The sequence below is a fragment of the Meriones unguiculatus genome, chromosome X (assembly GCF_030254825.1).
Source record: "Meriones unguiculatus strain TT.TT164.6M chromosome X, Bangor_MerUng_6.1, whole genome shotgun sequence".
Taxonomy (NCBI): Eukaryota; Metazoa; Chordata; class Mammalia; order Rodentia; family Muridae; genus Meriones; species Meriones unguiculatus.
The window spans coordinates 142,876,355-142,898,525 of NC_083369.1; the positions used below are offsets into that span (position 1 = coordinate 142,876,355).

Consider the following 22,171-nt stretch of genomic DNA (forward strand, 5'->3'; position numbering starts at 1 on the left):
CAGGCATAGAGTAGCTGGATTCTATTCCAGAATATAATATTGTCAGACAGAGAAGTTTTCATTGCACACTTGCATAATGTCTAAAATTCTTCAAATAGTGTGGAAAGTTTATGACCCTTTTAAATCAACATATGTGATAGAAAATTAAGATTTTATACATTATCATTCCTTTTTTCTGTCTCTCTTTTTCTTTAATTTTGATTTCACATAAATTTAAATAACTGTCGTTTTGGAAGTTAAGTGTAATGTCAAGCTATTAAGTTGAGCTGTGTAATAAGAAAGGTCAAAATAATTAACTGAGTCCCAAATTATGTAGCTTATCCCAGTGACCTAAATTGTAATTTCCGTTGTATTTATGCCTGGCTTTCAAAACTTTCTTGTTCTCTCTGTAAGAGTAATGCTACCATACAAATAGTTGTAATATGCATTTATTTGAGTGTCCAGTAAAATTGTGAGTCTTATCTGGATATGACGAATGTATTTCATACAGGCTAACATAGCACCATTTTGTCATGTGAAGCTGCAATTCATTTTGTGATCATTACTTTTGTGTTTGAGATTGCACTGAGAGTTTTATTTTATTGTTAATTGTATGTACACTTATTCAATAAGATTTGTAAGATAAACAAATATTTGTAAATGTTAGTTTCATTTAGGTTAATTTTTCAATCCACAAAATTATTCTTAAATATTGTGAATCTTAGAATTGGGAATGCTCAAAACAACCTGATATATGATTAATTCAGTTTATACAGTGTCTTTACAAAGCAACCTCCTTTTCAGTACTTAAATGCAAGAGACTACTTATAGGCATGCAACTACAGATGAATTTTAAATCTTAGATGCATACATGTGCCTGTGAAAGATGAAATGATTGTGCCACCTTATTCACCATACTTTTGAAGATGTAATATAAAATGGCTTTGAAGAGACCTGTGTTTATGTTGACAGAAAGTACATGCTCCTAGAAAACACTCTCCTGTATTGATCTCCATTTTTTTGTTACCCTTCTCTAAGCATCTGTGATATTCTTACTAACATAAAACTATGGTTTGTCAAATATCAGTCAGGATATAAGTAAGGTAACTCTTTTATAAATTCTTTTTATTAGCTTTCAAAAGTGGGATTTCTGGCAAACTGCATTTAAATAAGATGCAAATCATTCAATGGTATTTTTACTTTATACATAGCTTTTGGTTGGTTAAACCAGTGAAAAGGTGAGTTGGGAACTGCATGGAAAACTTTCTTATGCATTTTTTGTCTAGGGGGGCCCAAAGCAATATTCATCTGGTAAACAACATTTTCTTGATTTCAGCCAAGTTCAAAAGTTTGCACAGATAAATTTTAAACGATAACTGTGTGTCCTTGTTGTCGTTTTGTGTTGTGTGTGTGTGTGTGTTGTCTTTTTCATTGTAACCAGCCTCTTATACCTAGAAGTCCCACAAGCAGTGTTGCCACGCCCTCCAGCACCATCAGTACACCCACCAAAAGAGACACTTCCGCCCTCCAGGACCTCTACATCCCCCCTCCTCCCGCAGAACCATATATTCCCAGGTATAAACTATGCATGATGTTATTCTGGGCAGCTTCTAGCTAAAGATTCATCTCATAGCTTCTAAACTGTGGGCTCAGTTCTTTAAAAAAAACACTGAATTTGTTCTCAGGATTTCTGAACACCTTCTAGAAAGTAATTCTCATTATACAAAATGCACTCTTGTTAATAACAACTATTATCTCACATAATAGGAAAATGATACTAAATAGCCAAGATTATTTTGTGAGGTAAACAATAAGGAAGGAATTATCCTTGTGAAGCCTCAAGAAATCGATTTCATAGAACATATTTCATATATTTTTATATGTTTTTTTTTAACTCTCTTAGATTAAAGTGAGTTATATGTACTATCTTACATTTTAGATGCTCATTTAAGAATTTATTGTGAGTACATCTTTTATAGGATAGGAAATTTGGTAGTATATAAACATACATTGTGTTTTTAATAACAGTTGTACATGATAAAAAATACTTTTTTACAAAAAGGAAAAATGCAAGACTAGTTGAATTCATAATTTCCACACATGTCTAATAACCACTTATGAGTGAGTATATACCATGTGTGTCTTTCTGCTTCTCACTCAAGATGATCTTTTCTAGTTCTCACCATTTGCCTGAAAAGTTTTGTTTTGTTTTAAAACAAAAAAAACCTGCAGGGCCCTGACCAAGGTCCCCGCATGGAGAGAACCTAAAACCCGTGATCAGATGTAGCCCATAGACTCAGTCACCTAGTAAGCAGTACAGGAGCCTTCTCTGACTCAGTGGCCTGCTCTCTGATCACCTCCCCCTGAGGTGGGGGTGCAGCCTTACCAGGGCACAGAGGAATACAATGCAGCCAGTCCTGATGAGACCTGATAGGCTAGGGCCCTCCCCTATTAGTGGATTAGGGGAGGGGCATAGGGGGAAAAGAGGGAGGGGGCCACAGCCCGAATACAAAGTGAATAAATTACAATACATAATAGTAATAATAATAAAGAAAAAATTCCACACAGTTACATTCTTTGAAAGCATTTAGGAAAAAAAATGGAAAAGTTGCTTTGTTCTCTAAACAATATTTGGTTGGAAATTTATTGCATTTTTGACTATATATACAGTCTCATAATACAAGTTACATTTTGTGCTTAACTAAATTTCTTATCTGTGATATAAATAAATATTTTATAGGTTCTTAAGCAGTTATGAGCTATAATAACTAATTTGTCCTGTTAACCGTACTACGTCTCATTAAGTGTAAATAATATCCACTAGGACAATGATATTTTAATCTGACTCTTTAAATCTAGAGCATAAGTATAGATTTATGATATTTGCATATGCACATATAAATTTAAAGAATGTGAAAATGCTTATATTACAGTGAATACAAAAGTTCTTCTGAAAATTCACACTATGAATACATACATATGCACACATATATTTAATTTTATCTACATACCTGTATATATCACTGTAAATTTTTGTTGTCTTTGGTGTATTTTTGAATTTTACATTATTTAGTATATTCAATATACACATGTTTAATAAAACTGACCTGTTGATAAAAGGCTTCTTCTCCATAATACTATTTTTATAGAAGATGCCAGCCCCTGCATTCTGCCATAGAGTATGTCTATATAAATATAACATAATAAACCAATAGGTCTGAATTGCCTTCTAGTACATGCTGCATTAGTATTCATGTCATGGACATCCTGGAGAAATCTGAAAATTCACAGATAAACATAACCTTACTCCAGTATCATGAATTCATTAGGGCTGGTTCCAAGCTAATTGCAATGTCAACTTCTTTTCAATATAGAGCTAAGAGTAACAAAAAAATAACAGGCAATTAGTTCAAGAAGAGCTTTCAGCTAACTGAAAATGAAATTTGCACTGAGATTTATATTTGTGTTCTTCATGTTTCCTAAGACCCAGTTATATATTTATAATTCAATAGTATTCAATGAATTTGTTTTAGGAAGTAAAAAAGTAAATGATACATAAAAGTTAACTTTATGAAGAAATGAATTAAGGTAACTTTCCTACTGAGTCAGCTTTGATAATACTATTTATTGATTTCTACATATTTACAGTTCTTTGCATTTGGACATCTAAACATTTTATATAGATACAAAAATATAGATTTTTTATTAGGCTGAGGTTCATAATTCTTAAATTGAGAGATTGTTATAAATTCATTACCCTTGTATAAGGTCTAATGAGTGATAACTAAAATATGACTTTTATTTTACAGTTTAACATGATAAATATAACATGATAAACCAATAGGTTTGAATTACCTTCTTGTACAAGCTGCATTAGTATTCTTGTCACAGGCCTCATGGAGAAATCTGCAAATTTACAGATAAAAATAACCTTCTAGTCTTACTTTTATAATGAATCATTGTGCCCATACTTGATAGTACTGATTTGTGGTACTCCTTAAGGAAACACAGTGATTCATGAGAGGAGTATACATTGATTTTATATTCATAGTCATGTTGCAGAAGACGATTTTTAAACAAATTTTCAAAAAAAAAAAAACAGGGAAACATTTTATAAGATAAACAAAGTGTTGTTTATGTTGTTTAATCCTAGAAGGAGTCTTTCATTTTCAGCCTTTTCATTTTCGGTCACCCATTAGTTTCTAAACACAATGGCCTTTTTGCCTCAGATTACTCATGAGGAACAAATGAAAGCCAAATTAAAGACACATTTACAAAGTAACTCAGCAATACTCATTAAAAGTTTCATAGGGTTATAAAGGGGGGAAAAAACAAAAAGAGATGAAGGTAGGAGAGGAATATGAGGGAGGCTAAGAAAACTTGGAGTGGGAAGACTGAGGGATGGATATGATCAAAATGCATTGAACACACATGAAATTTTTATTAAAAATTAAAATGAAATTACTATTACAAAAACACAAAAACAAAAATTTAAAGGAAATATTTTTATTTATTATTTATTAAAATTTATTCACTTTGTGTCCCAGCTGTGGCCCCCTTCCTCATCTCCTCCCAATCCCACCCACCATCCATCTTCTTCTCCCATGCCCCTCCCGTAGTCCACTGATAGGGGAGGTCCTCCTCCCCTTCTATCTGATCCTAGCCTATCATGTCCAACAATAATAAGATTTAAGAATCCCATAAAATGTTGAGAAAATTGTCTCCTTAAGTTATTATAGATGAAAAATTGATTTACTGTCCCCTAAGTTCAATGTTTTATCATATTTTCCACCCCTTCTCCCTAAGGAACATTGCTAATGTATAATTTTTATCTAGCCTTTCTGAATGAGTTTTGTATATATAACTTTTTACTCTCTGAGGAGATACATAAAATTTGAATACTTTCAGTAATCATCAACATTAAATTTATTTATATTAATAGCCTGCTGTTTGAGCTTCTTATAATGCTTATTTATATGGTACTAATATCATTCATAAGACCATAGTCAGTGATAGAATCATAAAGAACTTTGTTTTTCAGCAACATAAATTCTATCAAAGCCAATAAGGTAAACAGACAGAATAAAACAATATAGTTAAATTGTTAGCATTATACATAATAGGTATCCTTAAAAAAAAAACAATTGATGTGCTGAAATTATTTTTCTTCCTATGACATGACACAGTGAAAACTGGACTAGAGCAGAAATTAAAAGATCCGTGGTATGTTTCTAGCTGTCAGTTATCTGTATGACATTTAGGCTATTTATTTAACTGTAGGGCCTCACTATTATTTGGGACAAATGGAGATAACCTAGAACCCCTGCACAGATGCAGCCCATGGCAGTTCAGAGTCCAAGTGGGTTCAATAGTAATGGGAACAGGGACTGTCTCTGACAGGAACTGATTGGCCTGCTCTTTGATCACCTCTCCCTGAGGGGAGAGCAGCCTTACCAGACCACAGAAGATGACAATGCAGCCACTCCTGATGAGATCTGATAGACTAAGATCAGAAGGAAGGAGAGGGGGACCTCTCCTATCAGTGGACTTGGGGAGGGGCATGAGTGGAGAAGAGGGAGAGAAGGTGGGATTAGGAAGGGAAGAGGGAGATGCTTATGGGGGGATACAAAGTGAATAAAGTGTAATTAATAAAAGTTAAAAAAAGAATATTTTTATCCTGTAATTCTCAAGGAAAGCTTATAAAGATCTGAAGATACATTATAAGGGAATGGTATTATTATTTTAAGGACCCTCTAATTTTGTACAATCCTGATACTACACTCACGTCCTCTACCTATACTTTGCTTTAGGGATGAAAAAGGAAACCTTCCTTGTGAAGACCTAAGAGGACATATGGTGGGCAAGCCAGTTCATAAGGGATCTGAATCCCCAAATTCATTTCTGGACCAGGAATATCGAAAGAGGTTTAACATTGTTGAAGAAGATACTGTCTTGTATTGCTATGAATATGAAAAAGGAAGATCAAGTAGCCAAGGAAGACGAGAAAGCACACCAACCTATGGTAAGAGTTTTTCACCTATGTTATATAAGAATATGTATCTGCCGTGAGTTTCTCGATTACCTTTCATAGGTTTTTTTAAATTTTTATTTATTATTACTTATTACAATTTATTCACTTTGTATCTCGGATGTAGCCTGCCCTCCTCTCCTCCTGTCCCACCCACCCTTCCTGTTCCCCTCATCCCCTTTCCCTAGTCCACTGAAAGGGGGAGTTCTCCACTATTGCCATTTGCCCATAGCTTGTTAAGTCTCATCAGGACTGCCTGGATCCTCTTCCTCAGTGCCCTGGCAAGGCCGCATAGTCAGGAAAGAGTGATCAGAGAACAGTCAACTGAGTTCATGATAGAGGCAGCCTCTGCTCCCCAATGCCACACCATTCAATAAGGACATTTGCTCAACTATTGTGGATATCTGGGTATTTAATTTTTAACATAACATCTTAATTATGGTTGCACTTATATTGAACTGTCACATATTGGAGATAATTGAACCTTATTTCTATACTATTGTATTTTAACCCTGAAGTATAGAGGTGTGTTTTCTTTGTTATCCCTTCTTATGCTGACCTTGGAGATACAAAACTTTTATTTATTTCACAAGTACATCTGACCCAAAATTCCTAGGTACACTGTATGGTACTTATACTCTTATTTTCTCACATCCTAGAATTATCTACACATATCGAATTATATAAATACTTTGTATAAGGGAAAGTATAGTCAAATATATACTGGGTTCTTACTTGAATATCTTCAAATTGTTGCTCTTTTCAGACTACAGTTTAAATGAACTGGTTCTGTCATGTTCCACAAAACAAATCTTTCCCAGTAATTTTTTTTTAAATCTGAAATTTTAGAAAATTTATATAGTTTATAGATTCCTATTATTTCCTCATAACCGTCAAGAAAAAAAATAATGGTACATGTTTAAGTAAGAGAAAAAGAAGTCAACAAAGTTCTCCTTTTTAATTATTGAACTTCAAAACTATAATTGTACCACATACTAATATGATTTAAACTATATTTTTAGTGTGGATAATTGTAGATAGTTCCATGGGGATTTTTCAGGTACAAAGAGAAGATGGTTCCAAGTAAATAACAGTTTAACACATTTCCTTTTTGAAAACCAGATTTTAAGCCATGAAATGTACTTATCACTTACAGGAAATTTGTATCCATAATTTCCCCCCAAACGAATTTATTTGTTAAGTTACTCAGCTAATATATAACAGTGGCTATCTTATAGCCAAGTTGTAGTCACTTCAGGTAAGTAGAAGAATGTGTATAATGTTAGCTGTAGAACTGGAGCCTGGGAAGTCAAACAAACAAGCATGGCATTCATGTTCAATTATAAACGTTAAATTATCATTCAGAATATCTTTGTGCCTGTTGTACCTAAACACCTGGTACTTTTCAAAATCTGGGCCTGAGATCCCAATGGTGTCTATAAGTCTTTAAACCCAAACCTCCAACCTTCAAATAGAGAGCACTTCATACTTTTCGAAGTAAACCAAGGAAAGCTTACTTGACCCCTCAAGGAGTCCCATTACATGAAGAGGACAAGTATAACACTACAGAAGGAAATTCTCCTTCTTAATGAAATATACTACAAAACAAGCTAAAGTACAAAAGGATCACATTTCAGTTTTTTCAACAAGTGATGAGACTTTAACTTACTGGCTCTTGCATGGTACCTCAGATGTACTGTATAAGTCTTTTATACTGAGAAATTCAATTTAGTTCAGAGTCACAAATACTCTCATTTTCAAGTATGTAAACTGAGCCACCATTACTTTCCTATTAACTTTCTACATTGCCTTTTTACTCAAAGAATGTTTACACTTAGGATTATTAGAATGTAGGCTGAGTGGGATGGCATTCACCTGTAATCCCAACAGCCTAGAGCTTGAGACATGAGGCCTATAAGTTCAAGTTCAGACTGGACCAAAGATGGAGTTGTGGGTAAGCCTAGTGTAGTAGGAAAACCTTCTCTCAAATAAAGCAAAATGTTAGAAAATTTCATTAGGATTTTGAGAGTCTTAACAGACACAAAACAATTCAAAGAACACAGATGTACTTTTGGTTGAATATATCTTAGTACATAGCATTTGAAAATATCATATGAAATAGGGAGTTCATTGTAAAATATCATATTTGTTATGTTTATCCTTGCTGCAACAAAATATCTGACAAAAGCAACTTGCGGAAGAAAGGATTTCTTTTGGCTCCTAGCTTGATAGTGCAGTATATCGTGAAGGGAAATTCATGCAAATTGAGGCAACTGATCACATTGAAACCACAGTCGGGAAGTAGAGAATAATTCTGGTGCTCAGCACACTTTCTTCTTTTCCTTCAATCTTGTAACTTCGCCCATGAATGGTGCCACCACATTCAGGTGGTTCTTCCAACATCAATTAAGCTAATCTAAATAACTCCTTACAAACAGGCCCAGAAGTTGGTCTCTTAAATCACTGTACATCCTGTTCAGTTTACTTAGTCACCACAGACAATTACAATCAAGCTCAGATTTAGAGACAAATATTAGAAAATATTCTAGCTGTGTATTATGAAGCAAAATTACTTAACAAAGGTCCTCATCTTACAGTATCTGCTCACTAGTTTTAAATGAAAGAATACAAGTATTCACATAAGTAATTATACAAGCAGGTTAGGATGGTCAGGAGGCAGCTCGTCTAAAAGAGTAATGCTGTCATTTTTATCTGATGACAGCTTCCTTTGCTTTACAGAAGCTTTTCAGTTTAATGAGGTCCCACTTATTGATTGTTGACCTTAGAGCCTGTGCTGTTGGTGTTCTGTTCAGGAAGTTGTCTCCTGTGCCAATAAGTTCAAGGCTCTTCCCCCACTTGGTCTTCTAACAGATTTAGTGTGTCTGGTTTTATGTGAGGTCTTTGATCCACTTAGACTTTAGTTTCATGCAGGGTGATAAATATAGATCTATTTGCATTTTTCTAAATATAGATATCCAGTTAGACCAACACCATTTGTTGAAGATGCTGTCTTTTTTCCATTGTATGGTTTTGGTTTCTCTGTCAGTAATCAAGTATTGGTAGGAGTGTGGGTTTATTTCTGGGACTTCTATTTGATTTCATTAATACTAGAGACTGGGAAAGGATCTTCACCAACCCTATAACTGACAGAAGGCTAATAGCCAGGATATATCAAAAACTCAAGAAGTTAAACAGCAAAAAATCAAATAATCCAATTAAAAATGGGGTGCAGAGAATTCTTTATAGAGGAATATTGAATGGCAGAGAAACGCTTAAAGTTCTTAGTCATCAGGGAAAATGCAAATCAAAACGACCCTTGAGATTTCACCTTACACCCATCAGAATGGCTAAGATCAAAAACTCAAGTGACAACACATGATGGAGAGGATGTGGAGAAAGGGGAACCCTACTCCATTGCTGGTGGGAATGTAAACTTGTACAACCACTTTGGAAATCAATCTGGTGCTTTCTCAGACAATTAGGAATACTGCTTCCTCAAGATCCAGCTATACTACTCCTAGGCATATATATATCCAAAAGATGCTCAAGTACACAACAAGGACACTTGCTCAAACATGTTTGTAGCAGCTTTATTCATAATAGCCAGAATCTGAAAACAACCCAGATGTCCCTCTGTTGAGGAATGGATACAGAAATTGTGGTATATTTACACAATGAAATACTACTCATCAATTAAAAACAAGGAAATCATGAAATTTGCAGGTAAATGATGAGAACTAGAAAAGATCATCCTGAGTGAGGTATCCTAAAAGCAGAAAGACACACATGGTATATATTCACTTAAAAGTGGATAGTAGACATAATATAGGATAAACATGCTAATATCTATACACCTAAAGAAGCTAAGCAAGAAGGAGAACCCTGGGTAACATGATCAATCCTCACTTAGAAAGGCAAACAGGATGGATATCTGAAGAGGGAGAAAACAGGAAACAGGACAGGAGCCTACAACAGAGGGCCTCTGAAAGACTCTGTCCAGCAGTGTATCAAAGCAGATGCTGAGACTCACAGCCAAACTTTGGGCAGAGTGCAGGGAGTCATATGAAAGAAGGGGGAGATAAAAAGACCTGGAAGGGACAGGAGCTCCACAAGGAGAACAACAGAACCAAAAGATCTAAGCCCAGGGGTCTTTTCTGAGACTGATACTCCAACCAAGTATCATGCATGGAGATAACCTAGAATCCCTGAATCCCTGCATAGACATAGCCCTTGGCAGCTCAGGATCGAAGTGGTTTCCCTAGTAATAAGAACAGGGACTGTCTCTGATCTGAACTCAGTGGCTGGCTCTTTGATCACCTCCCCCTGATGGAGGAGCAGCCTTACCAGGCCACAGAGGAAGACAATGCAGCCAGTCCTGATGAGACCTGATAGGCTAGGTCAGAGGACCTCCCTTATCAGTGGACTTGGAGAGAGGCATGGGAAGAGATGAGGGAGGGAGGGTGATGTGGGGAGGGCGCTAGAGGTGGGATAAAAAGTGAATAAACTGTGATTAATACAAAAAATATTTAAAGAAATTAAAAAATAAAAATAAAAAAATAGTAATGCCTATGGAGCTTTTATTTATGTTAAGTACTATTTTAAGTATTTAAAGGGCAGTAGCCCATTCAAACCTCCCAAAACAGTGTGTGGTTAATACAAATAAAATGTCTTCTTACACATGAAAAATACAGAGGGATTAAATAATTTGCCAGCTACTAAGTAATAGAGCTGAAAGTAAGTATGCATGGATGTATGAGCCTACAACTAATAATATAAAGGATTAAAAAGTAATTGCCACAAACTATAGGAAAATAATTTCAAAACATTGCATTAGTTCTTCCAGTTTTGAGAATTTTATTTCAAGCAAGCAGAAATAGACTTAATTTTTGTCTTAGTTTATATGTTGTTTTGTAACTACTCGCTCAGCAATAAACATGAATTTACAAAGACATGGCCCTGACAGATTTTTTTAAAGGTTTCTGTTTGATGGATTAGGACCAAGTGTATGGTTGAAATCGGTTTTATTTTTCTAAAACTTAAAACAAAAATTATTGCAGATTATTTAAAGGAATATACACATTCACAAAACAACCTAGATTGTGGTTTACTATGATTTTCTGTAGCTTCAGCCATGTCCATTGTTCCTGTCTATTATTTAACTACTCTAGAATGACCCTGAAGATACTACTTTATGCTTTAATTTTCTCACTTATTCAATGAAAATGATTTCTGCCTCAGAGAGTTTTTGTTAGAGTTTAATGACAATGCACTGTAAATTGCCTCAGTACCCAGTATATTAGATATTAATTTTCATTATTGTCACTACAAAATGAAAGGAAAATAGAATTAAATCACTTTAACAGTTTGGTCTCATCTACTCAGCCTTCAAAAGCAAAGGTTCAATTTAATAAAAATTAGTTGATCACCTTCCCCTTAGCGGGGGGAGCAGCCTTACCAGGTCACAGAGGAAGACAATGCAACCTCTCCTGATGAGAACTGATAGACTAAGATCAGAGGGAAGGGGAAGAGGACCTCCCCTGTCAGTGGACTGGGGGAGGGGTATAGAGGGAGAAAAGGGATGGAGGTTGGGATTGGGAGGAGACCAGGTAGGGGGCTACAGCCAGGATACAATGTGAATACATTGTAATAAATAAATAAATATTTAAAAAAATTAATTGCATGGCAACAATTCAGAACAGTGATATTTTACACCAGCTTCCTCTATTAGTAGATTTCTTGTCCCTTCCATTACAGCACACCATTACAGCACATTTGTATGCATAGAAATCTAGCTAAAAATAGGCACAATTGGCTGAATCCCTTTGTTGCCATAAGTAGTCAAATTTTGTAGGAAAAGAGGGAAAATTATTTTTTATTTTAAAAGTTTATTTATTTGTTCCACTTGGACTTTAACTTTGTGCAGGGTGATAAATATGGGTCTACTACATTTCTTTTTATTAGTTTATTTACTTACTTTAGACCTTTTTAAAATTAGTCATTATGCGTCGTTTTATTGGGAGTTTTTTTTTTTGTATTTTAGGTTGATATTTTTATTAGCATTACTTTTTTTTTTTTTTTTACAATTTATTCCCTTCGGGAGTTGGGCATTTAGCTCAGTGGTAGAGGACTTGCCTAGTAAGCACAAGGCCCTGGGTTCGGTCCTCAGCTCTGGAAAAAAATAATATTCACTTCATATCCCAGTTGTAACCCCCTTCCTTGTCTCTTCCCATCCCCACCTGCCCTCTCTACCTCTCTCTTTCTCTTTCTCCCCATCCCTGTCCCCTAGTCCACTGATATGGGAAGTCTTCCCCCCCTACTGTCTGACCCTAGCCTATCAGGTACTATCAGAACTGTCTGGATCCTCTTCCTCCCCACAAGGAGACCAATAAAAACAAAAAAGCTTGACCCAGGGGGTCCTGCAGAGACTGATGCATCAACCAAAGACCATGCATAAAGAGGACCTAGACCCCCTGTCAGATGTAGACCACAGACAGCTCAGTCTCCAAGTGGGTTCCCTAGTAACAGGAGAAGAGAGTCTCTCACCTGAACTGGGTGGCCTGCTCCTGGATCACTTCTCCCTGGTGGGGAAGCCTTATTTTGCATCTTAATTGCCGCTTCCCCTCTCTCTTCAGAGTCCCTCCCTCTCACCCCTCCATCCCTATCCTCCAGTCCTCCCTTTCTATTCAGAGAAGTGGAGGCCTACCATGGATATCCCCCACCTTGACATAATCCAGATGCAGTAGGACTAAGTGCAGCCTCTATTGAGGCTAAACAGGGCAGCCCAGTTAGGAGAAAGGCATCCAAAGGAAGGCAACAGAGTCAGATACAGCCCTTGCTCCTGATGTTCAGAAGGAGGGAAGATAATTTAAAGTATTTCAAGAACTGTGTGAATTGGGATATGGGAACTCCTCTCTTTTCTGGTTGGTTGAAAATCTGAGACTTCAACAAATGCATACTAATGAGATAATTTTGAACATTCTTCTCATTAGTGTTATTTATACCTCGACATTTTCAACCTGACTGGTAAAAGAAAATCAAATACTTTCTCCATTTTATTCACCTGCATAGTGAATGGTTTTAATGTCTGTTGTGACAAAATGAAGAGCCAAGTTCTACCACTGTGAAATAAGCATGGTATTTGTATATTTCCAAGTTTGTTATACTTAATGCATTACCTTTTATGTCTTAAAAATTCATTGTTTGTGGAAGTGAAATTATAATTAATAACAATTTTCAAACATATCCCAAAGGTTTAAATACAAAGACTACATTTATACATCTTACCTTTCTGAAAAGATACCTGCTCTCTTTCTTGTCACTTTTTACTATAAATAACTTTGCTAGCAGGAAGGTTTAATTCATTGGCTATCATAGAGAGAAAAGAAAATATACTACTATCCAGAGGATCTATCTGTATTCAAGTAAGAAGTACTACTCCCAAAGGAGTAATCAAGGTTTAATAAATCAGAAATATGAGATGTAAAGTATACGCCAATGAATAATTATCCTTTTTAATTTTGAAAACAATTTATAAATACAGTACATTGATTAACTTCACAAAATGGTCTTTAACATCAAGGTGCTGGTGATAAAGCACTGTATAACTAATGGTAAAGCAGGTCAGCAGTATTTTGACATAAAAATAGAAAAGCCTAATCCTAAAATGAAAATCTGGAGAAAGTTCTCTTTCTCAATTTGCACGACTTTATTGGTGGAAATAGAAAAACATTAGTTTTAATGTCAGATGGATTTAAATGTGGTGTCAATGCCTGACTTTTAATAGCTACTTGAAATTGGGCTTAATTGGGACTACACTTATACTTCAGGGATTTATCTAGAAAAATGGAGGCACAATACTATTACTACTATAGCCATAAGAACTAAACATAACATGTTAATCACTTAGCACAGTGTTTACTTCATAGGATGTTCTCAAGAAATGGTACCAAAATTGCATAGTAAAAGGTTACTGCTCATAAATAAAATTTACCAAAGAATTTCAACTGCTTGTAAATCATCTTAGCATTTAATTCCTTTCCTGTCACAGACCCTACTAAAGGATTAAAAGAATAAAATTAGACCTTCATGTTTGGTCTCTCTGCTAAGGCAATAACCAACAATTTAGGTTATAGTATTTAAAAGAAATATAAACAACATTTTAGTTAACTTTAGTGTAGTGTTGTAAAAGAAAAAGGAAGAACATGCAAACAACTAATAATACTGCAAATTATTTTTATCTAAGTCTTACTTACACTCCACTATAGAAAACATCAGTTTATATTCTGGGTCAGTTTCAGAAATCCAAAAATGACTCAGCATTCACACCTTCTAAAAGTTTTAGATGAGTTGCTCAAGATAAGAGGATAACGTAATATGGAAAAGAGAAGTGTCAGAAACTCCTAAATAAATAAACCCTTGAAAGAAAGGTTTATGTTGAATGAATTCTAGGAAACAGTTAATAGATAAAACAATAAATAAATGGAAACTTTTAATAAGGTTCCAGAATATTAATATATAAAGAAAACGTAAATATAGCTGTGTCAGATTGGTTCACTTATCAGAAAAATGATAAAGCCTTCACATTACTTTTACCAGTGGAATGGTGTGAAGCAAATGAAATGGTGCTTTCTAGTACAAACAGAATGGAAAAGTCAAGAATAGAAAGTAAGTTAGCAATTCTCATCTAGAGGCAATCCTACCAATCAGAGGACATTTGGCAAATTCTTGGCTATTTGGGGAGGAGGGGTGCCATAATGATGGAGTACAGGATGCAAGGTCTTAGGTTCCAACAGGTCCAGTATGAGATAAGATTGCTATTCTGTATCCTGCAATGCACTAGACAGGTGTCCAAAGTTTTAAAACTGTCCAGAATGCTGTTGTTGAGAAACCCTGACTATCCTAAGAACCAGTTTACAGAAACAAATATTAGAATAATCAGAGTTAGAGACCTTATGTAATACAGAGATGGCTGTCTTGGTTTTTTTAGCTAAAAGAACCTGGGGAATTATTTCTCTAGAAATATATACCTACATTCACTTATGAATAGCATATTTTCTAAGCAAAAAATGGCATGAGGTTGTTCCAGTCTATAATTATCTATTCTTCTCTGCCCCCATTAAACAACTAAAGTAACCATTATATCTTCTGGAGCAAGATATGATACATTATTTTCTTGGTTGAAATTCGAATGCATTTTCTCTTACTGAAAATGTAGCAAGCAGCAGTTGCTAACCTATAGAGTTATTAGTGTGAGCTTTCAAATCACAATGCAGATTAAGTAATCTAACATTATCGAGTATTTTCTTCAGATCTCTTGTTTTGAAGGTCCATTAAAGAAAAGTTAGGCGATTATATAAAACTCGAGTAGCTGCATATTTTATTCTCCACCCGTCCATCAATAAATGGAAACAGCTTTACATGTTTGCTGTATTTGAACTAGAGCCAGTGTTTCCTCACTGTATTTACACTGAAACAGACTTTTAATTTGGCTCAAATACCCTAAATGTTTGGTATCAGAGATAGAATTTTTTTTTTTGCATTTTAAGATTCAAACAGCTAGAAAAGTTGCTGTCTACCCCAGTTACTTGTTAGATGTCTTCATTGATTTTTATCTTCCAGAAAAATTGGATAGCATCTGTCTATAAAATAAATTGTATTTGTGACAAAATTCCAAAGCAAAGTAATAAAAACTGAGTACAAAGTTCAGTACATGGGGTTGTATACTGTTTTCACAAAATCACTGATATCACTGCAAAATTGTTTTGTTTTTGTTTTGTTTCTTTAGAGAGCATTGAATAAAATAGATGCCAGGAAAGAAAATATCAAGTGTTGTATTCAAGTTTTTTTCAGGAACAGGTGGCTAGAAGTCATATTCTGATTATGTCAATGCCTATCAGATATATCAGTGAATATAATTGAAACAGTGCCTCACCAATTAAAAGTATAAATGTGACAACCTCTCATTATTTTATGGGCAAAATGCCCTGTAATGTCAGTGTACTCTCTATTGTTCTAAGACAAATGATTTCAAGTACAAATCTTTCATTCATAATTTATGCTCTAATTCTTCATTAGTTCTCCAAATAACCATCACAATATTTATAAGAGAAACAAGGAAATCATGAAATTTGTAGGCAAATGGTGAGAGCTAGGAAAGATCATCCTGAGTGAAGTAACCCAGAAGCAGAAAGACACATATGCTATATATTCACTTCTAAGTGGATATTAGCCATTTAATATAGGATAAACATACTAAACATAAATATAGGATAAACATACTAAAATCTATAGTCCTAAAGAAGTTAACAACAAGGAGGATCCTAGGGAAGATGCTTATCCTCATTCAGAAGGTCAAACAGGATAGACATTGGAAGTAGAAGACAAGGAACAGGACAGGAGCCTTCCACAAAGAACCTCTAAAGACTCCACCCACCAGGGTATGGAAGGAGATCCTGAGACTCATAGCCAAACTTTGGGCAGAGTGCCAGAATCCTTATGGAAGAAGAGGGAGATAGAAAAATCTGGAAGGGACAGGAACTCTACAAGGAGACCAACAAAGTAAAAAATCTGGGCCCAGGGGGACCTGCAGAGAGTGCTCCAATAAAAGTACCATGCATGGAGAGGACCTAGACCCCTGTTCAAATGAAGCCCATTGGCTGCTCTGTTTCCAAGTGGTTTCCTAGTAATGGGAACAGGGACTGTCTCTGCCATGAACTCAGTGGCTGGATCTTTGATCACCTCCCTCTGGGGGGTGCAACCTTTACAGGACACAGAGGAAGATAATGCAGCCAGTCCTGATGAGACCTGATAGGCTAGGGTCAGATAGAAAGGGAGGAGGTCCTCCCCTATCAGAGGACTAGGGAAGTAGCATAGGCAGAGAAGAGGTAGGGTGGCTTGGACTGGTAGGAGATGAGGGAGGGGGCTGCAGCTGGGATACAAAGTGAATAAATTGTAATGAATAAATATATAAATAAAATTAAATTTAACAAAAGAGTTGTTTCACTGTAAAGACACTTAAGCAAAAACTACAGAAATAATACATATTAGCACATTGTATTAGAAGAAACAAAATTTTGATTTTTTTTTTTCATTTGTGATCTTCAGTGATCTGTCACTGAGACATTTTGATGGCTTTCAGAAAAGCACTGGAATAAGAAGAGGAACCATCGAATCATGGACTAAGTATTTGCAAAACCCTAAGAAATTAACAGAAACTTTTTAAAGTTTTTCTCCTAATTTTCTCACTTATTTCAAGAATATGATTCTAAGGAGATGAATATAAGAAGTTGTAAAATTGTTATAGAATGTAATTTTTTAATGTGAATCTTAAATTGCTAATCTTTTCACTTTTCATGAAGAAATGTAACTGCCTTCTGGGTATTGGTAGGGTTTTCAATATGTTGTTTCACTAAGATATTTTAATTGCTTTAGTTTCCAGTTAAGGCACTTAAACAAATAATGTGTTCATTTAAACAAATAATGTCACATGACCTTGTTTTCTTTTTTGTCCTAGTCTGTATTATTAAGCTGAGTGGACCAAGAGACCAATGTATTTTACCAATTCTTGTTTTCTGACCTCCATAGCATCCAAAGAAGGGCCTAGAATTCTTCTGCCACCCAGTATTTAAACTGTGATAATCCTTCCTCATTCTTCCCACAGCTCTCACATGATTGTCACCTAACAGCAACAAAATTTAAGATAAATACTGACCTCACTCAAATTCATATAACTCTATCACAAACTCGTTAGTTTTACACACACACACACACACACACACACACACACACACACACACTTCTCTTGGTAGAATTACCTTTACAAAAAAGTTATTTGATTTGCAAAGTAGGCCTTGTGATCAAGCATTAAAATTATCGTGTGATTTTTTTTAACAATGACTCCTGTACTTACATCACTTATTTAAAGTACAGATCATTTTAAAAACCAATAAAGTAACACAAACAAGGTGTAACTTATTTTTAGAAAAGATATTTTAATTGTTTTAGTTTATCTTTAGGGAAACGGAGAAAATATAAAGTTAGTAACAAATTCAGTTAACACTAAAAATTAAGGTACTCACTCTCAACTTCTTTTATGAGATCCATATGTAGTTTCATTCGCCTTCAGAAAAATTAGACTTTACATTGAATTTAGTTTTACTTCTTCTTTAAATGTGTGCTTCTCCACTTTAAATAACCCCGGGATGTTTTTCGAGAGCTGCAGTCAACCATCTGAAAGTAATTTTTCTGTCTGGTATATGAGGACTTTGATGGGTTTATATAGCAAGCTTATAGCTTAAGCATTCCTTACTATACTCATTTTCATCAAAATATTGGCTAAAATATCTAGAACAGATGCATACATATGTAATTTTGAGCCTCTAGAGGAAACGTCCTGTTAGCATTAAGTACTATGTAAGACTTCTTTTTAATTTTTAATTTTTTTTTAATTTTTAATTTTTTTCTTCACAATTTATTCATTATATATCCTGATTGAAGACCCTCTGTCAACTCCCCCCAGACCCACTCTCCCTCCCTATTACCTTCCCTAGTCCACTGGAAGGGGGAGTTCTCCACCATTGCCATCTGCCCATAGCTTGCTAAGTCTCATCAGGACTGCCTGGATCCTTTTCCTCAGTGGACTGGCAACGCTGCATCATCAGGGGCGAGTGATCCGAAGGCAGTCAACTGAGTTCCTAATAGAGGAAGCCCCTGCTCCCCTCACTCAGAGATCCACATGGAGACTGAGTTGCCAATTGGCCACATCTGAGCAGGGGATCCTAAGTCCTCTCCATCATGGTCCTCCATTGGTGCATCAGTCTCTACAGGACCTCCTGGACTCAGATCTTTTAGATCTGTTTGTCAACTGTGGGGCTCCTGTCACCTCCTTGTCCTTCTACTCCCACCCCTCTCTTCCTTCTTTAGACTCCTGTGCTCTGCCCAAAGACTGAATCTCAGTCTCACCATCTGCTTTCATTGGGTGAATCTTTTCAGAGCACCCTCTATAGTAGGCCCCCATCCTGTTTCCTCTCTTCCACCACTTCTGGTATCTATTATCCTGTTTACCATTCTGAATAAGATTTAAGCATCCTCCCTAGGATCCTCCTTAGTGTTTAGCTTCTTTAGTTCTGTAGATGGCTATCCTATAGTATACTGCTAATATCTGCTTGTAAGTGAGTATATACCAAGTCTGTCTTTCTGGTTCTGAGTTACCCCACTCAGGATGATCTCTTATAGTTCCATCCATTTGCCTGTAAATTTCATGATTTCTTTGTTTTTAATAGCTGAATGGTATTCCATTATGTAAATGTACCACAATTTCTGTAGCCATTCTTCCATTAAAGGCCATCTAGGTTGTTTCCATATTCTGGTTATTACAAATAAAGCTGCTATGAACACAGTTGAGCAAATGTCCTTATTGAGTGGTGGGGAATCTTTTGGGTATATGCTTAAGAGTGGCATAGCTGGATCTTGAGATAGCGCTATTCCCATTTTTCTGAGAAAGCACAAGATTGATTTCCAAAGTGCTTATGCAAGTTCACACTCCCACCAGCAATGAAGGAGCATTCCCTTTCTCCACATCTAGCATGTGTGGCCACTTGAATTTCTGATCTTAGCCATTCTGATAGGAATAAGATGGAATCTCAGACTTTTGATTTGCATTTCCATGATGACTAAGGAGGTTGAGCATTTCTTTTACTGTTTTTCTGCCATTCTATATTTGTTGAGAATTCTCTGCTTAGCTCTGTACCCAATTTTTAATTGCTTTATTTGGTTTGTTTTTATCTAATTTCTTGAGTCCTTTATATATTATGGACATTATCCCTCTGTCAGATGTAGGGTTGGTGAAGATGCTTTCCCAGTCTGTAAGCTGTCATTTTGTTTGACAGTGTCCTTTGAATTATAGACGCTTTTCAGTTTCATGAAGTCCAATTTATTAATTGTAGATCTTAGAGCCTGTGCTGTTGGTGTTCTGTTCAGAAAGTTGTCACCTGTACCAATGAGTTCTAAGCTCTTCCCCAATTTTTCATCTAACACATTTAGCGTGTCTGGTTTTATGCTGAGGTCTTTGATCCACTAGAACTTTATTTTAGTGCAGGGTGATAAATAAGGGTCTTTTTGCATTTTTCTACATGTAGACATCCAGTGAATCAAGCACCATTTGTTGAAGATGCTGTCTTTTTTCCATTGTATGGTTTTGGTTTCTCTGTCAAAAATCAAGTATCTGTAGGTGTGTGGATTCATTTCTGGATCTTCTATTGGATTCCATTGATCCACCAGTCTGTTTCTATGTCAGGACCATGCCATTTTTATTACTATTGCTCTATAGTACAGCTTGAGATCAGGGGCAGAGAAACCTCCCGAAGATCTTTTATTATGGAGGATTGTTTTAGCAATTCTGTTTTTTTTTGTTTTGTTTTGTTTTGTTTTGTTTTGTTTTGTTTTTCCATATGAAATTGAGAATGGTTCTTTCAAGGTCTATCAAAAATTGTGTTGGTATTTCGATGGGAATTACATTAAATCTATAGATTGCTTTTGGCAGAATGACCATTTTCACTATGCTAATCCTACCGATCCATGAGCATGGGAGATCTTTCCATCTTCTGATATCTTCTTCAAATTCTTTCTTCAGAAAATTGATTTTTTTTTCATACAAATCTTTGGCTTTCTTGGTTAGAGTTACACCAAGGTACTTTATGTTATTTGTGGCTATTTTGTGAAGGGTGTTGTTTCCCTAATTTCTTTCTCAGCCCTTTTGTCTTTTGTATACAGGAGGGCTACTGATTTGTTTTTTGTTTTTGTTTTTGTTTTTTTGGGGGGTTAGTTAATTTTTTATCCAGCTACTTTGCTGAAGGCGTTTATCATCTGAAGGAGTTCTCTGGTAGAATTTTTGGGGTCACTTATGTATACTATCATATCATCTTCAAATAGTGATGATTTGACTTCTTCCTTTCCAATTTGTATCCCCTTGATCTCCTTCAACTGTCTTATTGCTGTAGCAAGGACTTCACGAACAATGTTGAAGAGATATGGAGAGAGTGGGCATCCTTGCCTTGTCCCTGATTTCAGTGGGATTAGTTTAAGGTTCTCTCCGTTCAGTTTGATGTTGGCTATAGGCTTGCTGTATATCGCCTTTACTATGTTTAGATATGTGCCTTGTATTCCTGTTCTCTACAAAACTTTAAACATGAATGGGTATTGGATTCTGTCAAATGCTTTTTCGTTATCTAAGGAGAGGATCGTGTGTGTGTGTGTGTGTGTGTGTGTGTGTGTGTGTGTTTTCTTTCCATTTGTTTATATGGTGGATTACATTGCTGGATTTTTATATATTGAACCACCACTGCATGCCTGGGATGAAACCTACTCGTGGTTGATGATATTTTAATGTGTTCTTGGATTCTGTTTGAGAGTATTTTATTGAGTATTTTTGCATCAATGTTTATACGTGAGATTGGTCTGAAGTCCCCTTTCTCTGTTGGGTCTTTGTGAGGTTTAGGTACCAAGGTGACTGTGGCCTCATAGAATGAGTTTGGTAATGTTCCTTCTGTTTCAATTTTGTAGAATAGTTTGAAGAGTATTGGTGTTAGCTCTTCTTTGAAGGTCTGGTAGAATTCTGCCCTAAATCTGATGATAACTTTTATGATGTAGAGCATGCATACAAGTTTATGGCTTAGTAGTTTATAGAGTGGAAAGGGTTGCTTTAAGCTATCCTTTTATATTACTTTAAAGTCAGAGAATGAGCAAACAATTGAAAATTTGTGATTTCCTTCATATCTGGCATCCTTTCAGTGTAGCACTCAACAACAACAAAAAAAATATGAATGCCTGCCAAGGACAGTCATAACAAAGATATGTAAGATCTGATTCTAGACAGTATGTAGAGTAACATATAAGTGAACAATAATAACACAGTATAATAAATATTGCATACATACCAAAGGTATCAGGAAAGATACTAACGGAACACAACAAAATGAGCATTCTGTCAAATGGAATTCTAGTATTTCAAATATCACCTAAAATACATTTATAAATAATTATTTGTACTGGTGTTAAAGAAGCAATTATCTTTTTAAATATTAATTTTACATCAAGATATATTAAATAATTTAGATACAGTATTTGTGGGGTTTTGCAGTTAAATATAATTCATAATTCTTTAAAGAT

The 22,171-nt window shown here is 35.4% G+C and overlaps 1 protein-coding gene across 5 annotated transcripts in view; it reads left to right on the forward strand.

Annotated features, from left to right (window-relative positions):
• Cnksr2 (connector enhancer of kinase suppressor of Ras 2) overlaps positions 1-22,171 on the forward strand; it is a 264,629-nt gene that overhangs the window by 142,029 nt on the left and 100,429 nt on the right. For all 5 annotated transcript variants that reach the window (XM_060375308.1, XM_060375307.1, XM_060375310.1 and 2 more), the window contains 2 exons: positions 1,421-1,554; positions 5,790-6,001. In XM_060375308.1, coding sequence (XP_060231291.1) covers positions 1,421-1,554; positions 5,790-6,001 — 346 coding nt within the window. The remainder of the gene's footprint in view (positions 1-1,420; positions 1,555-5,789; positions 6,002-22,171) is intronic.